Source organism: Blennius ocellaris, assembly GCF_963422515.1.
Source record: "Blennius ocellaris genome assembly, chromosome: 11".
Taxonomy (NCBI): domain Eukaryota; kingdom Metazoa; phylum Chordata; class Actinopteri; order Blenniiformes; family Blenniidae; genus Blennius; species Blennius ocellaris.
The window spans coordinates 10,780,701-10,805,268 of NC_137660.1; the positions used below are offsets into that span (position 1 = coordinate 10,780,701).

Below are 24,568 nucleotides of genomic sequence, written 5' to 3' on the forward strand. Positions count from 1 at the left end.
AGCTGTTGCATTATGTGTGTTTTTACAAACTCACCCTGACAGCCTCTTACAGGTCAGTTTTGGTCCACTGGCCATATGTTTGACACCCCTTCTTTAAATAATACATCCAGTGTCCTTGATAACATACCAATGTAAATGATTGTCTATAGGCGGGAAAAAACCAACACAAAATATATATAGATAATTTTATTACAATCATCATCTATCTTAGCCTTATATTCCAGTTTGTACATTTTTACAGATGACAATGATTTGTTTACATTACAATAACCCATCAATACACCGTTCAACCATTCAATTTACAACACACAATGCTTACATGTTTGCTGCTGCACAAACCTAGATGAAAACACACCTAAAGCACTAGGGTCCAGTAAACTTGTCATTAAATGTTTGACACCCCTGTAGAAAAAGTGGCTCCGTACCAATTGTCAATATTTTCATGTCAATGCCATTCAGGTACAAAGCATGTCAAGGTTACAAAAATAGCCACTTAGTCTCTTTTATTGCTTCAACTTTACATTATATACACATTATGCACTGTTAAATAAACACGTTTTAAATTGTGCTCCATAAATATGCATTAACCTGAAATACTTCACCGGCAGTTTGTAATGTTACAGAAGCATACACTTATGAATAGTGAGAATACGGACTTGTGTCTTACACAACTACCTTGATAAGTTGAGTGCTTGGAAACATTTAATAGCAAGTAGACCATTACTGTAATTCAAACACTGAGTGTAGGAGAACGAGGTAAGAGTCAGAGCAATACCCAAAGCTCAGGAGTGTAACGTCTAAGAAATAATGCAATTTTTCCCCTTGTGGCCTTTTTTCTTTTTGGACTTGGTCCATTGGCCATATGGAGGTGAGGACATGCCTGCTACAGCAGTAGGCAAGTCGTCAGTGTAATAGTGTCTATGGGGCCTGGGCTGAGGGATGGGCTGGCCCAGGAAGAAACCCTCCTCTTCAGAATCAGAGGATGAAGAAGAACATGTGGAACACCAGTCATCATCATCATCACCGTACAGGCCCGCAAACCTGCCCATTGGTGGACCCTGTAGCCTGTAGTCTGACGAGGCAGCAGGATGCGGGTGACCATGGAACGCATTGTGGCCCTTGGCACTAAGGGCATTTCCTCTGTGGTCTAATCTGTAACACATCTGTGCCCTCTCTTTGGGCAGAAGATTCAAAGCGTTGTCAGAACGAGACTTGCGGCTTCGGCGTCTCCTGTGATGGTGATGATGGTGACTTGAGTGAAGCTCCTGGCCTTGCTCCTCAAAATGGTACACTCTCCGACGAGTCCGTTCACTCATAGGAGGCTGACGCACTGGGAGATCTGCATAATGCCCATTGTCCACCACGTCATCAGAGAACTTGACTTGCTGCGGCCTAGACTGTGAGCGAGTCCTCCTGAGAGCAGGGACATGAGGTTTGGGTCTGTCCTCCAGTGCTTCCTCTTCCTCAGGAATATTCTCCTCAACCTCCTCTTCTTGCTCAGATGCAAGACTCTTGAGGGAATTTGCACTTCTGTGTAACATAGATGAATTAAGAGTTCCCATATTGCTGGTTTTCTCACATTCTTCTGTCTCAAGGTCATGATAGCCTTGTAAGGAATAAGTTAAAGATCTATCCTTGCCATCGCCATCGACTGAGGCCCCTGGAGAATAGAGAGAAAAATGATCAAATGTCCCAATCAAAGGCTCTGAATGTCAGTGTATCCTTAGATCGGATGTTACATTGTGTCTACTTACCAGTAATATTGGAGAGAGCAAGCGAGTCCATGGAGTCTCGAACGCTCTGATCGGTCTTTTTCAATTCATCAGTAATGCACTCCAACGAGTCAGTGTACCACCGTGGCTCCTCTCCCTGAAAACCACCTTCAGCTCCATGATCCAGCTCCAACTCCTGGATTTTTCTGCTACTTGCTGGCCCTGGATGGCTACCGTAGGCAGAGTCCCCCAGTCCATCTTGCGATTGTGCCCAGTACATGTCAGCTTGGTATTTCTTACTGGCCAGGCTTCCCCTGCCACTTCCACCACCACTACCATTTTTTGAGGTCTCCTGCTTTAACTTGGTGTCCTTTTCAGCAATCCATAAATCTGTAGGTCGAGAGTCATTGGTTTGCTGGAAGACCCCGTGTTCCCCAAACTTTAAAAGCAGTTGAGTCATGTAGTCTTCATGCTCAGCCCACTCCTCCTCAGGCTCCTCAGGTGCCTCGGTCTCCTCAGCTCTTCCCCTCCAGAAGTGCTCGTCTGCTAAGTTCATGTGGGTAAGTTTGTTGGTCAGAGTGTCATCAGGGTTCCCACTAAAACCAGGGAACTTGTAGTTGACAGAAGGGGAGAAGAGGAGCGACTGACGGCATTGGTCAGCTGAGCGACTGCTCTTGCCCATACGCACGCTGCGGCGGGATTCACGTGATCGTGCAGACTGGAATGCCGAGTCGGAGGAGTCTGATGCATGCACATCTTCCCCAAGACTGCAGGCTTTAGAGCAGTAGATATGCCCCTGATGTGGCAGGAAGGGGCAACCGAGTAGAGAGCTCTTGCAATGAGCACAACTAAAACAGGTTTCCGTAGCGTGCCAGTGGAGTCCGTCGTAGGTCATCTGAGCATGATCAACCCCTGTAAAAAGGAGAATGTTAATGTAGTAATCAATTGGCAATACCTTGCTATTTAAGACTGCACACTAATAGTGGGTGATTGAGTTCCATAACTGCATCATCTTACCAATATGTTCCCCACAGGCCTCACAGTATTCCGCATAAAGAGATTCAAAACAGCCACAGCAGTATGGTCTGCCATCCTTCATGATATAGCGTTGGCCGCCCAGAATGGTCTCACATTCAAAACAAGCAAAGTGCTTCATGTGCCAGTGGCGCCCCTCTGCCTCAGTGCACTCGTCGGCGAAGATTATCTGTGGACACAAATGTTCATGGGATGAGACAAAACAGTGAGACAGACAGAGCTATTATAGATCTTCATATCTTGGCTGTGTTTGTTCAAAGCAAAGGAGACACGTGTTATTGCTATTCCATAAGGCAGTGAACTTGAGATTTTCTTCCTTCTCTACATTGTTTTTGTGTGGTATTCCAGTCGTGTGGTTTTACCTCATCGCAGGCAGAGCAGCGCGGTTTGAGGAGCTCAGCATGGTGCCTTCCACAGTGAATCTTTCCATCATGGTAGAAGTAAATCAAATCCACCAGAAGTTCGCTACATGTGGAGCAGGCAAAACACGTTGGGTGCCAGCACAGCCCAGGACTCGCCCTGGAGGCAAACACTGCCATTTCCCCACCATTGAGGTTTTCTCCACACTGCCATAAAAAGACATAATTGACATCAATATTTTCCCCTGATGTCACTCAGAAATTGCACATACATGTTGATTATGGGTATATCTTGTGATATTATTCCTAAGTACAATTGGGCTAATGATTTTAAATATGAAAGTGTGGTGGACTTCCACAACATGGATCTGACAAAACTGCAGTTTCCTTGTGGTAATTTGTCTTTTTTTACTGTCTTCCTGATGAAGTTATTCTGAGTGTGTGATTTGTCAAACCGTAACCATGGTTTTAGCTGTTTAAAAGAAAGACGGAAGCAAACAGTCGTGAAAAGAGAAGAAGTTCCTTATGTAGGACTATATTTTGTCAAAATGTATGATGGCTGCTCAAGGATTGTGTTAAGCCAGTTGAACTTGTAAATATGTTTAACAGAAGTAAAAATTCAAATGTTCCCTGTTCCAGCACACTAGTTGATGACAAAGAACGTACGTGTTCACAAACACTGTTCAGAAGATTGCGGGGCAGGAGTTTGATTGTTCCCCTTCCCAGTGCTTCCTTCTTCCTTTGGACACTGAACATATGTAACTCTTTCTTCTCTTCTTCGCTGAGGGACTGGCAATACCGAATCTGGGGGGAAAGGTGACAGTTTGTGGGTTAGCAGACAAAAGGGATACAAAATGCGTTTATTCTGTGTCACAGTTAAAAAAAGAAGCTATGTGGGGTATGTATTTTGTTCAAAAGGTGAAAGTGACCTTTTCTTATCACGTCCTCTGAATGATCCCCAATGCAGGGCCATCAGCCACCAAAAAGGTTATAAAGTTAAGTAAGTATGAGCTATGGCAGTGTGCATACCAGAGTGCAATGAACAAAAGCAACTTTTGACCCCAGCTTGCCCTTCTTACACCCCCTTAAACATATCTCCACCCACAGCCCCCTGATTGAGAACCTCATCTTTACAACAGTCCTTTTTGATGTTTCTCACAGCCTTAACAAGAGGGAAAGCAGACGTTTACACAAACAAGGCCTGTGTTTAGAGTGAAATCTAGAGGATGGGCAACAAAAGAAGAGAGACAGCCAAGTCGAACTGTGGTGCCACTGCGGTGGTGGCATCACATAAAGCCTCTTTCAACCAGCATCCCTGACTCCCGCTGAGCCGTCCTCATAAAAACCACTGCTATGACAGGAATCCTGCTGGTGGGGGCTCCCGGCAAACATCATAAAATCATCAAGTCAAAAGTTACATTGTGCCCACACTACATGTCTACAAGATTGAGGAACAAAAATCCCCTAGTGTGATGTCAACGTGAATGCCAAGGGCTCACATTAGTGGGATGGCATGGAGAGGCCAGACTTTAAGACTGCAAGATTAGCAGGGCAGCAAGAGATACAGCCAGTAAAACAAAAATGGACAGTGGATCTTTCTAGCAGCTGTGGTATATATGAGAGGACCTGCTGGGATATGTTAAATGATACTTTACAGACAAAATACTCAAAAATATTCTCACCTCATTATCATGTGGTGGCAGTTGGTATAGGAGCTGCTTGATCCTGAACTTCTCTCCTGGGCTGTTGACGTAGGGGACCTTATCCTCAGGTAAACAGGAGAAATACAGTTGGACCTGGGGACATCATGTAATGGAGTAAGCCAGATTCAGTAACATTTGTTGAGAAAAACATCTTCACAAAAAACATTCAGTCCAAAGGCTCACTGCATTCCCGTCACAAAACATATGAAAAACATTTCAACTTACAGACTTAAAATCCTTTGTTTATCATTGGTTCGTTTTGGTTTCCCAATGATTCTTTAATTCCCAGAAGTCATCCATTTAATTACAGTAATATATTATGGTTATTATCTTGGGGTAATAGTTTTATTTACACATAATCCTTTCCAAGAAACTACAGCACAAACACATTGATTTGTGACGACGCATGATCCAGGACAACTCTGAGTAAAATGTATGGAAGACTGACTTTGTGGAATGACAGTTTTCTTAGCATTTTGACTGCGGCGTGCAACAATTATTTTCTTCATAAATCTGTACCAAACAAGCCAAAACAGGTCAACAGGTCAAATCAGTTTAACGGTTGTATTTTTCCAGTGATATGTTTGTCTCTGTAAGGAAGAGGACAAAGCAGCCTGTCATGGAGAGACCCTGACCCTTGAGGCTGACCACAGAAAACTTAACTTTATGAGGGAGGGGCTATTACAGTCAGCTAGATAAAAAGGTGGGATGTGCTTGTCTTGTGTGTTAGAGGACTTCCTGCAGCTTTAGCTGTCTAGAGGGGGGTAACGGCAATTTACCCTGACAATCAACTCAACACCCCCCCCACCCAAACCACCACCATAAATTATGCACATCTTCATGCTGCTATTACCCCTCATCCAGCCCCCTAAGGGCTGAGTAATAGTCAGTTATCACCCAGGGACCTATGTGTTTGTACACTGTAATGATGACCCTTAATGCACAGCTCATTTAGGGAAATGGTTGCAGTAAAGGCATGGCAGCTGACCTATGCATTTCCTGAAACAAAAGGCCATGCATGTTAAGGCTTTGGACCTCTCTGCTGCTGCAAACTCATCTCCCTCATGCCCATCACCCGCTCATTATTTCCATGTGTGGTGGCAAGAGAATGAGAGAGAAGAGAGGCACATCAAGAAAAGAACAAGGCAATGAGGAGAAAAAAAAAAACCGAGGGAAAATGCTGCAGATTTTGGGAAAAGTGCCACATCAGACTGGCTGCCCTGCGGACACAACTAACAGCCCCGGCTGTGTTTATGGAGGGGAAGGCTTGTTAAAAGATGGCCCCTTGATTTCTGATCTTGCCAGCAGCAGTAGACTCGACCCACCAAGTTCTACTCCTAACAGATCCCTGATAATCACAAACAGACTTTACCATACCACAGTTTGTAAATAAAAGTACACACATCCTGCCAGTAAGTGGCTGGTTGGTAGAGCCCGACAAGTCAGCCTCAGACAAACCACGGATGCCTTATGAAATACGTTTTCTGCCCCTGAGGTGCCACTTTTTAGAGGCTTTTGCTTATGTGTTAGTAATATGGTGAACGGTCTTTATCTGGGACAGGTTGGCTATAAAGGAGTTAAAATCAGGTGAGGACTGTTTATATTCCCCGTCAGTAGGAAATTATTCATTGTGATGCTTTGGGGAATAAACTACATTGGATTTAATGAAATAGAAACCACAAAAAAACCCAACAAAAAAACCCAAAACAAAGTCATGCTGTAAGTCGTTGCGACACAAGAGGGCTATATCGAACACTGAGCAGATCAGCTTAAAAAGCAACCATGATATTTTTTTGAACGCCCAAACATACTTAATAGTTTTACCTGTTCAGGTCTAAGGCCAGGTGGTACCCAGGCATACTCCTCCAGCGCACAGCCTGAGTCATCATCGGATGTGGAGCTGCGCTGGAAGCCAGAGGTTAACTTGCTGACTTTCTGCTCCATCGCAAAGTCTCGCTGGCGTGCTCCACCCTGGAAGCTGGCCACGGGCCCCGCTGCACTCGCCAGGCTCATCAGACTCTCCTTTGACTAGACAGGCCAAGAAAGAAGATGGATGGTTGTGGTCAGTGTTCGAAAATGGATGGGAAGGAGTGGGAGAGACAAAAGACAAGAAAACAAAATATTAGTTGTCTGGTCATGACATCAGTTCCTCAATGATGCTACCGTTGCTCCACCAAGTTGCACTCTGTCATTTCAGTGCCATTGGGCTGAATGTTAACCACCAGCTGAATCACACCATCTTGGCGCCTTTCATGAGGCTCACAACCCTCTCAAAAGGCCATTATGGTATCTCAGCAAGCTTTTCTTGGCGCATTTTTGGTGATGAGTCTACTACATAAAAACACCAATAAAGAGAACTATACCCTTTCACTGCTATTGTGGTGGCAGTTAAACATACCCTCCTCATGTGGCTTTTGAGGATGCAGAGACCATTAGGAAATTCCCAAAGCTTCATGACATGACGCCCGAACTCATTATGGCGGCAATAACAAGCAATGTGCTGTTCATAAATTTGAAGTTGCTTCTATAGACACACTCCTGGGTTGTTGCACAGAACTTCTATGCATATGCAGCCAACACCTCAAAAGAAATAACGGCGTTAAACGCTGGTAGTTGAACCTTCTCTTGTATGACATCATCTGAGGCTGAGGCTCATGTAATGTCCCAGAAGGGACCTCCACACGGGATGCGAGCTTCAGCAGTTGAGCCTGAGGTCTGTATAAACACAGGGCCACCATATGGAGAATGTCCACAAGCCCGCGGTCTCCCTTCATCTCCCCTTTTTCTTTGGACTGTGTTTTCCAACCTGCCGCAGTGAGTGTTTGATCATTCTTTCATCTCTCAGCTGGACAAAGCTATTGTCGGACAGGTGGAGGAGCTGGATAGATAGATAGAGGTTAACATGGATGAGTGACAGATACTGACAGTGCGACAAGAGGCAAAAAAACAAAGTGTGGAGATCAAAGGCCTCGACTGTGTGGGGTGAGTGTTGCCTCTAATGCACTTCTACACAGCCACACTTTACCAGACATGTACCATTGTAGTGAGACGAGACCGACATCCTGTAACAAAGGAGATCTGTGCAGGGTATGAATCTGTGACATGCAAAATACATGTGATATGTATTGTCAAGATGAGTTAATTCCACTATTTGGGTATGCTGGGAAATCCTGATACTTTAATAGTCTGCAAACATTGTACAATTAAACACTGAGTTTACAATTGTTCCTAAAGTTGTTGTTGTAAAATCCTTTTATTCTATTGAAGAAAGATTGCAGGTAAATTATCAAGACTGAAAATAGTTATAGCTAATATTATGTTTGGATTATTGGATTGCACTTCAGTCACATTTGCCCTTGTCTCAACTTATCCTTCTTTATCTTAATACTTGATCTGTTCAGTTTAGCTTCATCTTTTCCTCCTAAATCACTCCTAAAAGACCATAACTTCATTCCTTGAGCTGATGTATGCGTTTCAGGACCACACAAACATATAGCACATGATGAATGTGTGTCCAGTTGTGGTCATTTCTCACAAGCCAAGGGCTCTAGCTGAGATCAAATGGGAGACCAGCCAGCATCCAGCAGACCTGGCCCTTACCCCCTGAGTCTCAAGCCTTAGCCCCCTATGGCCGGTAGGGGCACAAAGGGCCACATAGAGACAGCTGGGAAAACCAGACACATTCGAAGACAGCCTTTGAACACATACATGATGGGCAATGGGGCCTGAATATCTGCGCTCTCTCTGAGAGAATGATATATGCTTCTGGGAGTGTGCAGGTCCTAAACTTAAAGAGGGAATGCACACATGGAGGCGTGCAAGCATGGAGACTTAAAGAAACAAGCTACTATGGGCTAAGCTGGTCCCCACAGACACATAAAGTATGATCAACACACTCTGAGATAGGGACCCAACTGTGAATGATTAACTGTTCTCCAAAACACACAGGCAGCTCCTGGTTTCTCATATTAAGCCATGTTGCTCAAGATGAAGCCGGTCACTTTGGACTCCCTATTACTAATGACTGGTTTGCCCAAAGATGCGCTTAAAAGAATTACATGACAGACCGTATTTACAGTGGATTAATGGATTTTTTTGTTGAAAATTTATACCACAAATTGTCAGGGCAGGTGGATTGACTCATAGCTTGTCTCATTAAAAAGCCTCTGATGTCGCCAACAATGACGTCTTTGTGAATGACTCTACTCAAAACAGATGTTTGTTTAGTCTTAAATCTTTTTGGGTTTGTTTTTTTTTGTTTTTCTGAAAGTGTACTACATTATCATCTCATACACAACCTGCCTCCATATATAGAGAGCAGGGTGAGGAATAAGACACCCTCTTGTTCTCGTTGCATCTATTGACTTGCAAATGAGACGAAAATAACCTGCAAAAATGTGGCCTTGTTTGAGAGCAGCTTGGGTTTCACGGGGGATATGGCAGGTCCAGTCAGGAGCTTCGAGACTCTTGAGTTCACAGCTTCATCTTTGTTTAATACAACATCCGGGACAGAGTCAGATACCTTTGGTAGAAAGATGTTTGCTTTTATGGCTGAGTATCTGCGAGTATGTCGCACACAGCCAAACCTGACTTACTGGAATGTCGGGCTTGAACTTTCACCAGGCCGTCAGATGGAGTACACAGGATGTGCGTGGCTCGGGGTCCACAAAAGCTCCTGCGCTCACACAACCACATGTGCTTGCATGCTAATTTTTCCTTTTAGATGTTGTGCAATTCATTTCCTCTGAATTTCCTCAACGGTTGGAAAGACAGACTCACTGATCCAACTGAATTCACCCTGCTCTTACTGACACACCAACTTCCAGACTCATCACATCTCCTGGGTTTCAACACATTTCTCTCAACAGGGATGTATGGATTGTATGATTAGTTAGTGAAATCCCCCCATAACCCCCACCACCCACCCCTTTGCTCTGTCCTCCTCCCACACGAGCCAGACCCCTGCAGTCCTGAATGTTTAACAGCTTCTCACTCTTTTGTAAAGGTCCTTGTTAACATGGCTGTGGGAGCTGTTGGTCCTGCATATCCGACTGATCTGCCGAGAAAGCTGCAGGGCAGTGGGGGTGCAGTCAGGCTGAGGCCAAAATGGGGTGGCTGACATGAAAAATATGAAAATGTTAATGTCTCGTTCGACCAGAAAGGAGGAAATTTTAGTCGTGGCAGGTGAACGAGGGGAACTCAAACACATTGTTGTTTCAAAAAGGTCTTTCTAGATTCCAAAACATCCCACAAGTTATTCAACAAGAAAGATGAGGTTTGTGCTCTACTGAAAGAACACAATGACATTTATTTTCTCAAAAACTTGCAACAAAAGCTGAATGAATGTGCGTAAGTCAAAGTCCAGAAGAAGTTACTTGTTTGAATTCACCCTGAAGAAAATACTGTGCAACACCACATCATGTGTGAACTCAAGCATAAACTTATTTATCACTTTGTGGAACACCAACCTCTGACAAGACCTTACACAGTGACTGGACAATAAATATAGCCAAGAGGGACATTTTTAAAGAGCATTAAGCAACATTTTAACCAGAGTCTCCCCCAAACTCCAGACAGTGGGGCTTTGGATTAACAACCTCAGAGTGAGTGCACAGGAAAAATAAGCAGCTTCTCGTCTGAATTACTGTCTATATGCCTCTAGGAAGTGAATGATGGACACACACACAACGTGCTCTCTGTCAGTCTGGACCGACCCGACATGTTTGACTTGGCTTTTGCTTGCTCAGCAATGCAAGACTGGCTCAAATGGAAGAAAAACAAGAAATTTTGCTCAAAGTCCCTGCTTACTTGCAAGCGCTCTGACAAACCAGTTTATTTTTCAAAAAAATGTTTTATAACGCACAAAATCGCAAAATATGCAGTGTGTCATACCTCTCCCTGAAAGCATTTTCAAATGACAGCCTGTCAATTCTTTGGTGTTTAACAAGATGTGTCTCTTGTGAAATATGTAACTGCAGGCGATATCAGATTTACCCGAGCAGTACATCATCATGTGTAAAGCTAAAGAAATATATAACGTGTGATATCAAACATGCATGAACCATGAATAACACTGTTGTTTTTAGAGTCCAGGCAGTGTGAAACTGCTTCTGGCAAACGAGGCAGACAGGAGGCTGTTTTATGCAGTGCTGAGGTGCTGTGGGTCTAGTTGAGTTTGGATTCCGCTTTTCATGGCTGGGGGAGTGTTTTTCCAGACCAAATGGATGGGAGTGAACAGAACTCCCCACGAGTGAGATCACCTGCATGTGCTGAACAGGCTGGACTGAGGCTCAGCCCACAGGTACTGATGTCACATAACAGACATCAAACATTTGCATGCTATCTTAATTATCGAGACACTTAATTATCAGCTATTCATGGTGTGAAAGGAGATTTTAATATCAGTCAGAGCTGCTTTGAAAACTGTGCTCTATGTTGTTGAATCATGCACGGCATGGATGCACAATAAAGCTCTTCTCTTGTTAAGATCAATGATCCTATAATTACAATGTCATCAGTTTTACATGTCCTTGCGTAATGACCCCAAAACACTTCACAACAAGTTGTGATCAACACTGGCATTTTCACTCTTTCTCGCTTTTTTTTTTTTTTTCCCCCCTGAAGTTTCTCCTCAGACACAAGTCCACATCTTCAGTGCTCTCTTTGCTGGTCTTACCTCAGTGTGGGCCAACTGTCCTGAGGCGAGCAGAAAAACAAAAGATCTAATCACAGCTATATCCACACTTAGATTCTTCTCCAGCCTCTTGGCTTCATATCTGTACAAAGATCGTTTGAGCCTTAATTCCAAGACAGGACAAGAGCAATCACACTTCTCTGTCAGAGCTGTCCGCACAGGAACGGCCCATATCCAGGGTAAGACTGTACAAACTCGGGGAGATGTCTGAGCACACAGGAGAGAGTGTTTGAGAGAGGTGTGTGCATGTGCGTGCACATGAAGCAGCCCAACCAGATGGTCATCCCACCCTTGCCTCCCACTCCTCCTCTTCTTCCTCCTCTTCCTCCTCCTCCTCCTTCCAACCCTCTTCACCTCAGCCCGGCCCCTTAACCTCAGAGCAGCCAGTCACAGCAGGGTGAGACAGAGCGAGGCAGGCCTCTCTCCTTCCCCGACCCTCCCATCACACTTCAAACATGAGCCCCCAAATGAGAACCACCAGTAGAGCTCACAGGAACTGCACTCTTAAGTAGCACATCAGTGATGGCAGAGCTGGTTTTACCACACTAACCACCTCATATCCACAAGAGCTTTCACATGACATTCTTCTTCCGCCTTTTCTATCAGTGGCTTGAAGCTGCGGGGAAAGTGGTCAACGTTAAAGAGTCTGGCTTTGGTGGTGATTTCTCCTTTGTTTTCTTCTGCACTAAAATGTCACTAAGTTATAGGGAGCTGCTTGCTAACTGCAGCTTTATGATTACAGGGCTTGTCAGCGCAAATCAACAAAAGATGCTTTCAAAAAAAAATAAAAATACTACAACATCTTAGATCAGCATCATATACATTCCTACTCCATTAATGCCACCATCTCTTTGACATGGGGAAAACGCCTTAGACAGCTTTATTAACCACATAGCTGTTGCTGTCATTTTCACATTTGAACAAGAGTAGAAATGTCCAACATTATTTATCTCAACGTTGCGAAGTCATGCAACACGCCTGTAGGTAACTGTAGTGTTGAGAATACTGTTACAGTGTCGACTCACTGGATCATATGAGATTGTGCAGGCGGGTTTTTGAGGTAAAGGTACACACACATTTCAAAGAAATTGAACAATAGAGTTGCAAAGTTATTGCAGGGCCGGTTATTTCAAGAAATAAACTCGCACATTCAAGTTTCACAGATCTTACAATGATGATCGTAAAAGCCTTTGTCCCTGTGTAAGCATAGTGTGATATTTTGAGAAAGTACATTTAGATCTTTGGAACTAAAAAGCTTAAATTACTCTGAATATAACAAAAAACTGGTTTAAATAACAAACAAACAAAACCTTTACTGTGTGCTCTGTAAGTCCAATGGGTTATCAATATTTCGAGTTACCAGATTGCATAAAACTTTTCAAACTTATCAAGTCAAAAGTGGCACATATTCAGAAATATATGAATTATAATTTACATATTCTTCTCTTACATCATTACATCTTTCTGCTTTAAACCATTTTTCAAAAAACAGGTTTATAAAAGCATTTAAAAAAAAAAAAAGGAATATAATGGCCCTGAATCTCTAAATCAGTTGGATGATGTTCTTTATAAATGAAGCAATATTTTTAAATGAATCTCTGATATATTGAATCAGGTGTAAAATTGAGCTTTTAAAGTAGAGACCACCATTTTTCAACAGGCTAATTGCATGCTAATCATATCAGATCATGAAAAAGTGTTTCAATAACTGATTAACAGGAAGACAAGCAATCAGTAAGTGTCCCGCCTTTTAACTGAATGTGTCTTCATATCACACTGAGACAGGAACTTAAATTATACATGTTCTATAAAACCCAAATGTACATATCCGCCCATGCAGTGAAACTCCCCGGGGGGGAGGATGCCGTTGACCTCTGCCTCTCCTTCACCTCTGCAGGAGTGTCAGAGCCTGTTTCTCTTCCTGTTGCCTCAGAAAACAAAAGTGAGCTGCTCAGGTCAAATTCTGCGGAGCTGCACCATTTTCATCTGTTCGTGGTTGTTTACAGTTGTTTACAGTGTCAAAGTGTAATTTTTCATCTGACAAGGGTCACTGATCAAGAGAGATAATAATTTCCAAAGAGAACGGACAGTTTCTACTTTTTAAAATATTTTTGCAGTAGTGTGTCAGCATGCTTTAGCGCTGTAAAACATTTTTTATTAGGAACCAATCAATCTTTTAAACAGCTAGAATTACTTGCTTCATAAACATTTTTAGCAGTTGTTTGTTTTTGTAGATCTGACGTGAAAAACAAATTCTTTGAATTTGTTTGAGCAATGAACAAGCAGTAGTGCTTTTAAAAAAAACCCGATGTTATTAATCTACATGAGCGATTCAGTCCAAGTTTTTGAATTTAGGACACGGTCAACTTTATACAACTCACAGATTGGCGAAGGCCAGGAGTTAATTTCCAGCACATGATTGACAGAGTATGAGTGGCAGTTTTTGCATCCACTTCACACCTACATACATTGACACTGTAAATGAGCTGAAATATCACAGCGTGGGAGGTGAATGGTGACCATCATTTGAATACTTATGGACATAATCTCTTGAAAAAGTAAGTGAAATTGTGTCTGAGTTGGAGTAATTTAAAAAAAAAAGGCTGCCGCAGTGCGTTTACACTTGAGCGATACATACATTGCATACATGTGTGGACAAAGCCATTGTAGCAGCCAAGTCCAGGGAGGAGAGGCACCCTTTCACAGCAGACTTCAGGCCTTTGTGGTTGTCCTTAAAGACACAGCACCCCGCTCCATTAGCAAGTCTTTGAGGGAAAGGGGGCAACACAATAGAGCCCCTCCCAGAAGGCGAGATTCATGAAATGCAAAGCTGAGCTAATGTGGACAAAAGGTGCTGAGCAACAACACACGCAAGTGAGCCCAACTCTTTCTCATTTATTTAGTTATAGAGTAACTTTAATATGTTATTTACTGTTTCAATGTTGCAGAAAGATTCAAAAAGCTTCTACACACTGAACTGTCGTGTGAATATGAGAGCTTTGCCGCAGACTATGGTGTGAATAAGCTGTGTCAGAATTACAGCCCTCAGAACATCTCTCAGATCGTACCAGGCTAAAGTTAGATGTAGTCGGCTTCACGGTTCAAGGTTCACCTCAGATAGTTGAATAATATAAAGTTGGACAAGTCATGCATCCCTGACCTTCGACCTCCAAGAGCACTAGATGACCCATAAATCTATGGCCTGGGGGCCTTTACAGCCCATTCCCCTGTCATAGTCGCAACGACCCGAAGAGCATCTCACACCTGGTCTGCATCTTCTTAACGCTGTAAAAGTAGAAGCAGGAGCACAAATACGCCCCGTGCTAGCGGCGAGACCGTTTGTGACCAGCAAGCCCTGACAATGACAGGACGGGGGTGATCACCATCACTCGGCGCTCGGCGATAAAGCCACATTCTTCTCTGGTCCAAACACGTCCTTCGAAAGGGGACCCATAAAAACCAGGCTTCTCGTCAAAGCTGGACGCTCCATCTCACGGCGAGCATGAGATCCTCCCGGTGACACAAGCCCAGAGTCATCTATCTGTTTAAATGAGTCAAGGTTTGGTCTTAGCACCTGTCATAAACGAGGCTGCCGATGGGGGCAAAGGGAAGGTCAGTCTCTAACCCACCGTCGTTGATGGCCATTGTTGAGAGCCGCTCTCACTGGTGTGTGAGCTACCTTATAAAAAGTAGGCATTCTCAAGGTTTAAATGACTTGCCGACGGGTATTAGCAGGACACAGGCACAACAAAAGCTTTGGTTATAAAGGCCAATAAAAGCCTATCACCCTACTGTAACAACAATCCTTTTTACGCCCTGAAAGCGGGAGGAAAAGGTCAACTGGTGGAGCAGCCAGTGCATTGATATTGACTTAGGTAGATTGGCGCTGACAAACTCAGGTCAGACTGTGGGCTTGTTAGCCCTATAACCCTCATGTAACCTCTTTTTTTTTTTTTAACCCTTTCCCTCTGACACATTGGAGGCAGCTGAGAGGTGACACTTAGATTTCGTCTGTTTCTGAAATGACACGTTTGTAAAAATTCACGGGAAATATTAACTCGCTTGACCCTAAAGTTCACGTGTTGCTCAAGAACTCAAATAGGAAAAATCAAAACGAACAACATAAATAATTGAGACAGATTTGACTATTACCAACTAAAGTGGTAATGCAATACGGGTGAGTGTGAATCACATGTATCAAATGATAATCACATTTTTTTAATATTCTGAATACAAAGACAGGCAGTCACAATTCCAACATTATAAATCAATAACGAGTTTGTGCGGGTTTCATCATTAGATTATAGTATGGTATTGTTTCAAACTGATAACATAACACTGAAGCAGATGATGTAAGTTTGAACGGGCCTGGTTTAATGGACGACGTCTATCAACACACTCCATATCTGCACATTTATTTCGGCTCATTTAATTTAGCGATAACTTTATTTTGCGTCACATATGATGGAATACGACTCAAAGGTCCAGTTTCCATTGGGTAACATTCAAAACACATGACATGTCTCCAGACAAAGCCTGGTGTCAGGAAACTGCTTGTTTTCCTTACGCCTTACAACACGTACACTACTGTATGACTGCTTTGCCAAACATCGCAGACACGTATGATCTGCACAGGTCATATTTCAGCCTCGATCTGACACCCTCTCACCTAGTTGTAAAAGTCGGACCTCATTGGGAACAATGGGAAGTGGAGCGAAGGAGCTCCTGGGGCTGTTAAAGGGAGGAAGCCCCTTTTATTTGAGGACGCTATAACTCAACAAATGCCTGTGGCTGTCTACACACAGAGCGGGGCTCAGGATGAATGGGCTGCTCTTACACTACACACTTGGACCAACAAAAGCAGTGGATCAGTGAAGGGGCAAGGCCTGTCATGTGTGGTCTCAGATAGAGACATTCAATCACAAAACAGTCCCTGAGCAATAACTTCAACCAACAAGTCTGGGGTTTTACCATCATTTTATTTCTGCAGTGAGGCTTTAATGATTTTACTGTGACTATGAAAGCCCCCACTTTTTTTTTCTTTTCTTTTTTTAAAGGTTTGATCACTCCTGTTGAAACAGCACCCCGCCGACCTCCAGGTTCAATGTTTATGACCTATGAGACGTTGCAAAATTTTTAGCATATGACCTCATGCTTTCACAGAGACCAGCTCACGTACTGCTTAAACCTCACACCTCACACATCTGGGCTTTTCAGCCTCAGCTGTCCTCCGAGTTCAACAGTATTTCCTTCATATGGCAACCCAAACTATTTCCTGTGTGTTTCCAGCCTCGGGCTCGAGTGGACACATGAATGAAACCGCCATACCAAAACAAGCAATTCCTGGTCATGAGTGCTACGAGCTGGCTGCTGAAGAAAAAGACGATGCAGTTAAAAAAAAAAAAAAAGAATAAGGTTGACAATTCCCACACGTGGAAACATTTTCCTGTGCTGCTTGGCTTCAAAAGGCAAACTGTGGAATCCAACAATACTCTGAAATAGTTAAGAGCTGCTCAGTCAGGATCCCACTAATGATTAACATTCCTGAAGAAACACTCTGTTACAGTCTTTTTAGAGCGTTGTAATTAAACACATGCTCCAGTGCAACAGCACAGAGGGAACTCTGACAACTGCAAGTGGGGATGCTTCTTTCCAGCGCTGCTTAATTGGATACAATTTAAGTCATTAAGGTGGTAGTAAAACAGCAGTAAGAGCAGAGGAGAGGCCCAATGATCGGGCCTGTAGGACTCCCTGTGGCGCTGATGTTGTTGACCCTTTAACCTCGTTTACGTTCCTCAAAACGAAACACGCAGAAAAGAAATGTCCAGTTGCATTTCAGTCAAATCTTATGAAGGCCATGCATTTATGATGAACATATTTGATATATTCAAGCAAGTTCAGTCACACTGCGACAACCCACTGTGATTTTTACAGAGAGAAATCTTCTTTATAATCATTTTTCTTTTGTTTTGTCTTTTGCACATAATCCTTTTTAAAGTAAGAGTCTTTTGTAAGAATTTGTACAAAAAGGGTGTGGTGTCCCAGATGCTGGAGTCATGAGATCCTCATATGAACCCTGCAACCTTTTTAACACTCAACCTTTATACACTACACAAAGACATACAGCATATGCATGATTGGATAGAACATTTGTCTTTGTGAATGAATCTGATGGGAGAATTAAAAATCCAGTTTATAAAGGAGGTAACTTATATTAAGCCACCTGTTTTATGTTGTCTACATACACGTTATTTTATTGTATTGTATTGTAGTATTAAACTCTAATGTCATTGACTAGTGCATTGTGAGACATTGATGTGCCATTGGGTGTGGTCTGCTATGATGAGGATACAACAATAAACTAAATTAACTGTCACGCTTAACCTTTGTTTTTGGCCCAGACGTCTTTTAGTCCCTCATCAAGCTGGTGTTGTGTTGTCTGAAGGGGCAGGAGGTAACATCAGGGGAGGGATTACTGCCCAGGTCTCATCCTAATCACCTATTGAAAGCAAGACATCTCTAATGCTGCTTAACGCCTGAATCCTCTAAATGGTTATTTCCAATAATTATTTCTCCTCTGACAGTTTAAACCTCAAATTTAACACCACATGAAGTAAGTTAGGATCAGATTAGGCTCCAAAAGATAATTTAGTAGTTATTGTGTGCAAGCCACATGGAGGGGTGGTGATTAGTATTCAACCCATCTCACTAAGGCATTCCCTGGTTTGATTTGGAATTAAAAGTGCATTTCTGTGTGTTTTGCATGTTTTGAATGGGCTTGTTTTGTGTCACAGACTTAAAAAGGTATGCATTTTGGGTATATTGGTAATTCTAAATCGTTCCAAACATTCATGCTTACATAAGAAAAAGATGAAACCACATAATCTACTCTGCCACCTTTGAAAGCATAAATTGGTAATGAGCACATCGACTATTTGAATGAACATTCAAAGCTTGTGACATATTCTCTCTCTCTCTCTCTCTCTCTCTCTCCCTCTCTCTCTCTCTCTCTATATATATATATATATATATATATGTATTGATTGGAGTCAATAAAGTGAATATTTTACCAGAATTACATTGTTTTATATCTGAATTTGTTTAAATAACAAATTGCATGTTTACATGCTTTATTGTTCAGCTGAGAAACTTTGAGCATCAATGTTTCATACAGGAAGAATGAATTGACTCCCCACTATAGAGAATTCAGTGGAATGCAGTTGAAAGTACCGACCGTAGTAATTTTTGAAAAGAGAGCCGAGATCACTGTGCAACCCTGAATTGGATCAAATAGTTTAGAAGATGGATTGGCATTTCATGCATATCAGAATATATATTAATACATGTCTACAGTGAGGCAGTCAGTAAGCCTCCGTCTTAGACGTCACAGCCTGTGTGTGTATAAATGTGTCTGTTGGCACAAAGCATATGTGGAATGGAAAAAGCACCACAACTGGCTGCCTTATCACCCTCCAAATTACGGACACCAGTCCTCCAGGGTAAAGCCTATTCTTAGACGCCTCGCATGTAATATGTCTGTTTCTGTCAGCATGAGAATGTTATTTTTGGAGCTGCTAATACTTAGGTCACTAATGACACCAAACCATTTACAGAGATGGAACATGTGACAGAGGCAGGACACACTTGGAGCGCCCTCACTTTAATTTCTTTTCAAGATCTCTAAATGTATATATATTAAAATAAAAATGTAACAAAAGTCCCCTCAATGGTTAAAGAGTGTGTTTTTGCCTGTGGTGGGACCCATGGACAGATGCACACATCTGTTCAGCCACGGGTCTTGTTTTCTTTGGGAGCCCAGCCCCTAACAGGAAGACAGTGCGAGCATAGCAAACAAAAAGCCCAGTTCTTTGAACTGGCGTCTCACCAGGAGCTGCTGTCGGGTTGTTGTGGCCAAACGGACATTCTCCCTGCGAGCTCAGTGAGCCCGCATCGTCCTCAGCTGGCCTTAGTCGAATGTAACCCATCTGTATGTAGCAAATGTCGAGCTTGGCTGTACTGTCGCACTATTCCCATCTGATAATAATATATTTCATCAGTGTGAACAGATTGGAGGAGATTACAGGGTAACAACATAAATCCAATGATTTATAGAAGCTGTCAAAGTCATGATAAAACTCACAGTAGGTGCAGAGGGGAGAAAACGTTGCAGTTATGGTAGATGAAATATATAAATATCACAAAACGTAACGTTTCATAACTCTAAATATAGCATGAAGCTCATGCTATTAACCTAATTTGGAGCTATTCAAAAAAATCCCTTTGTTTTTGTTTGTTCTTCTATTGTAGACAATTGCACAGACTTTTGCGCTACCTGACAGGGTACAAGGCCAATGAGAAAGTATTATTTAAGATAGAATGAGTGTGTGATAAATGCACATTTGCTCATCTACTGAGTGCTGAAATGCTTCACTGTGAGAGGGCCAAGCCCACAGAGGAGTACAAGAAGTTCACTAATGCAAAGCAGCAACACTATCAAAACCATGTAACATACTGATGAGATGAGAAGGATGTAACGTTGAAGAGAAAGTTGGAAAATGAAGAGAACCGTGCAATATCACTGGAATGAAACTAATGTGCATCTCACATGGTAGGAAGAGGTCTCTCGTGTGTTATTATAAATGTGAATCAGTTGCCAAAGAGCACATGTCTGGTGGTCTATGGAGAACACATTACTCTCACAAGGCAGATCCGGATAAAGAGTTATGTTTGAACAAGTTCACATGTAAAACCTGTCCACTACAAAATACAAAGAAGAAACATGTCATAAAATCCTTCTTAAAGGGAACCGGAAGGAGATAATGTGTAGATTTATCACTTAGTATTTCTCTTAATCTTCTAACAGTATAGCTCAGGAAATACTTTTGATGAGTTATTCTTAGAACCAAACTTGGTAGTGTGTGTTTCGGGAATTTGGCCAAACCCTGTTCATACATTTGTTCCCAAAACCAGATTAATAGCACAGTAAAATATGACGGGGACGTTTGGGGAAGGATATTCTGGCAGTCATCCAGACACTGTCCTTCCAGTCTGCAACTGTAACCTTTTAGTAAAATATCAGGAAATGCCTTTGTTGTCGGTCCCAAAAAAATGGCTTGCCCTGCAGGGTCCATTTTTAAACCCCACTGACCTTTTCCATAGCATCCACATGGACTGACTCCACCCATGTGACAATGCCAACAGGGGGAACAAGAGCCACAGGAAGGGCAGCAGGGAGAGAGTGTGCTTTGCATATTTCCAGCCGGGGGTCCGGAAAGCTTTAACTGAATCCCCTGTTGTGTTCTGGGGAAACGAGCTGGGCCTTTTAATGACTTATCTCAGGGTAATATGTTTTCTTTTGCTTCTAAGCCCTGCGAAGGGGATAGATCGCTATCGGAGAGGAGGTCGGAGGGGAAAACATGGCCTCCTGCAGGTATCCATGTCTGTGTCAGGATGGGTCAAAAGAACTTTCCAAATCCCCATTAGTAAGGTCGCCGACACTTGCTATCTTTACATCTGTTACTCCCCTCTCTGAAACACTCACATGTTGATAATAACCAGCTTGGTAGCTCGGCACCATGATTATGATGCATTCACTGAGCATCATGCCCATACATGATGCTGCTAATGAAACATGTGTGACATGACTTTCATCATCGCGGTGGTCTGATGGTTGGTCCCACATTCATCCCGTGTGGTTACCAGAGATCTGCCGGGGCATTAAACCTCAGTGTGCGAGCCAAACCCGTTTTCCTCTAACATCATCCTGCAACTCCTAATAAACAGCGCTGTGTCTGGAAGTGCTAAATCAGTAACTACCTTTAATCACTTTAGAATAATGATTAGCATGTGGATTCAATGTGTGCCACCGCTTCAGGCAGAATCGCAGCGGCTCATACATGATGCCGTTTGAACATTGCAGTGGGGGAAACTTCAGCACGGGAGCAAGCACAGCTTTATAATCTCTGCATCCACAAGCGAGCAGCCATCCTAATCCTTTCAACCACTACTGTAACAGTGCCCTAAATTTGACCAACCGAGCCGTCGTCCACTCCGCCAGACCAAGTGACCGCGGATCCAGGGACCACCAGCGTTTAAACAAGCCATATTTCATCCAATCTCCTGCCAACCTACCACAAACAGTTTACAGTCGATGGACTCTGCTCTCTGGAGTTTGTCTATGGCAACTCGAGTCAGTGCCACATCTCCCCGCGCAGGGCCATGAAAGACTGGCCTCGTCTGACAGCTCCTCACAACACCCTGTCCTGTCCTGCTCTGCTTTTAGCCCGGCTGCGGTGAGCTGGACCACGTCTGGGGATAAAAGGCTGCCAGAGTGTTTGGCTTGCAGGCGATTTACACGGACGCGAGGGTGATTCATTCTAGCTTTGCACAAACAGGCCTCTGTGTTACATTTCGCTGGTACGCGGCTTTTAAATCAACACACGGGAACATATACACACGCTTGGACTTACATTATATATATTCTGTTCAATTCACACTCAGCTGGGTGTCTGTGGCACACACTTGGGCTCCCCGACACCTACCATCAGTGATACATATGTGAACACTTTGTCTCTGTCCGTCTCAGACACACACCCAGACATGCCACACTGTTTATGTCTCAGGCGGCTTTCATTTCTGTGATGCATTTTCACTGCTGTTACAGTCTGTCTATGTGTTCCAACACAATGCAGACCAGCGCGCTGCCCAGTCTCTATACCCTTCTTTTAACTATGCACTTTGGAAACGTGAACCATTGACATAATCCACAGTGCTAATAAACATCACGCTCTATATTTTTACGTCCCTCTTGCGCGCACACACACACACACACACACACACACACACACACACACACACACACACACACACACACACACACACACACACACACACACACACACACACACACACACACACACACACTTGAACAGTACACTTTGAAAGTCTTTGGATTCTATTTTTGGTATCTTAATTCACCTCAAGGCTTTGGGAATGACTTGTGAACAAACACTGTGTGGCACATGAAGCCCCCCCCCCCCCCCCCCCCCGTCTATAAATACCCTAATATTCCCAGAGAATTCTCACCTGCGGTAGCTCATTGAAAGTATCTCACCCACAACACATGCCTTCATAGCTCGGTCATCTAAACACTAATGCCTGCATCTGTGAGGTATGAGAACAACACTTCAGTAGCGACACATTATGTTTGGTGCATTGAAAGACATTTCGATGCATGTGACTTCTAAAATTGAATATGCTGCATCTACGATTACATTTCTTTAAAGATGGCCAACGCTGACTTGCTTAAACCTCTTTAACTCTAAACCCATTTAAATTAGCCCTGCTGCTGCTCCAGTGCAATTTAGCTGTCAGCTTGTGATCTGGCCACTAGGTGACACCACCACCTTGGTTCTGTGCTGCCTCCTCCTTGTATCTTTGTCCACAACTCACACTCAAGACTACTTCTTTGGAGGATTGTTTTCCTTCTCTGGTCTTTGTCCCAAGAGAGAAACAAAGAAGAATTCTTTAAAGTTTGGTAATCGTGGAAGGGAGTGACCATGGTTTAGAGGAGCGTCTGGTCCAAATATATTGAGATGTTGACCTGGGGAGCTCTAACTTTGAAGTGGCATTGTTGACACTGTGCAGAACCTGCTCTTAATCTCCCTCCTTTGTACTGTCAATGTCCTCCAAAGTATAACACAGTCTATTTAAACGCACGCTCACTTGCACTGCATCTCCTCACATACTTCCACTATGGATAAATGTGTTTAAATACAGACCACACCATGTCCTCGTTTTTTTTGTTTTTTACCTTGCTGGTGTTGAACTGTCCTGGGATCAGCAGAGCTCTGTTTTCATCAGCTGTGGTCCTGCTGACATATTTCAGACCAGTTTGCTCTTGTGCACTGAGCCAACTGAGTTTTTCATTCTGTCAGCCCTGGAGAAGGCACGCACAGGATTTAAAGGCTCATGGTGATCTTTGCTGTGGTCCAGTGAGAACAAATTATTATTATAGATAGTCTCAGCTATAACAGCAACTACTCCCATGTGCCTTGTATAGTTGTGCTACTTCATAGCACAGCCGAGAATGGGACTGTTTGAAAGTTTCAGGTGTGTCATTGCATTAAGAAAATACTTTGTGGGATGTTTAGCTTCAGTGAGAGTCCAGAAAGAGTTGTGAATTCTGCCATCAAGCCAGACTTTTGAAAGTGTGAACTTTAATTCCAGGCTTTGTGAACTGACTGAACAAGGTCATTTTACACAGGAATAAACACCAGCTTATATGAATGGAAAATTGGTCTCAAGAAGGCATCCCTCCTTTTAAGAGATTGGAGATTGGAAACATTTCAGCATGCCTATCCTTGTTGCAGCTGCACCGCTTCTCAAGTCGTTCTCACCTCTAACCATGATGGACAGAACTGGAGAAAGTGGGAGAAACTTCACACAGTTGCAAATCTGTGAGTGTCTTTCTCGGTCGTCCCAACAGCACTCGTGACAGCTCCACGCAGCCTGCGGTGGCGGGCGGGACAGGCAGCGGTCACGCAGCGCAGACCAGTTGTCAGCAAAGTGACAGGCGACAGCTGAGTCCATACATCTGGAGGCCCCCGGGGACTCCACACTTCCACACGCCCGATCTGTGACCAAGTTTTAGTTTTTTTTTAAGCGTCGGAGTGACGGAGCCACTCGGACTCCACGCGTAAGGGGGTGTGAAACTGAAGTCACTGCGTAAAAGCGCAAATTATCGTTTGGTTGTGAAAGACATTAAAACCAGTATGCGCTTTATGAACGGACAATAACGACTTAATAAAGTTAATAGCGCTGCCATTTATTCATTTATTTATTTACACACACACTTTACGGCTATTTCTTTGCGCAAAACCTGAAAAAAACACAGATCAAGGACAACTTTTTTTATTATTATTATTGTAAATGCTCATACACTACTTCTGAGTGGGAAAATAAAACTCACCCCAAAGCAGTTCAGGCGATGTAAACCGAGTATCCAGGTCCAATATTCCTGCAGTTGGAAAAGCGATGCACGCTGCGTCTCATTGGCATTTGGTT

General features: G+C 43.2%; 1 protein-coding gene across 2 annotated transcripts; it reads right to left on the minus strand.

The window, feature by feature from the left end:
* Positions 1 to 191: 191 nt before the first annotated feature.
* prickle1a (prickle homolog 1a) lies at positions 192 to 24,568 on the minus strand. Of its 2 annotated transcripts, none has more exons than XM_080504853.1 (8): positions 24,474 to 24,568; positions 6,634 to 6,837; positions 4,789 to 4,902; positions 3,773 to 3,910; positions 3,110 to 3,313; positions 2,730 to 2,916; positions 1,755 to 2,624; positions 192 to 1,660 (listed from the first exon to the last, which is right to left on the minus strand). In XM_080504853.1, exons 2-8 carry the CDS (start codon positions 6,820 to 6,822, stop codon positions 798 to 800), a joined length of 2,565 nt encoding a protein of 854 aa, XP_080360979.1. In that variant the 5' UTR covers positions 6,823 to 6,837; positions 24,474 to 24,568; the 3' UTR covers positions 192 to 797. The 2 variants fall into 2 exon arrangements, with proteins under 2 accessions (XP_080360979.1, XP_080360980.1); XM_080504854.1 differs by lacking the exon at positions 24,474 to 24,568 and adding an exon at positions 11,486 to 11,582.

Bases quoted from the DNA above. Each gene is read 5' to 3' on its own strand.
- prickle1a (XM_080504853.1), bottom strand. From the start codon at position 6,822: ATGAGCCTGGCGAGTGCAGCGGGGCCCGTGGCCAGCTTCCAGGGTGGA. The intron at 4,903-6,633 runs GTAAAACTATTA...TGATGTCCCCAG, and splicing joins CTGGCCTTAGACCTGAACAG to GTCCAACTGTATTTCTCCTG. The intron at 1,661-1,754 runs GTAAGTAGACAC...TCTATTCTCCAG, and splicing joins TGCTCTCTCCAATATTACTG to GGGCCTCAGTCGATGGCGAT.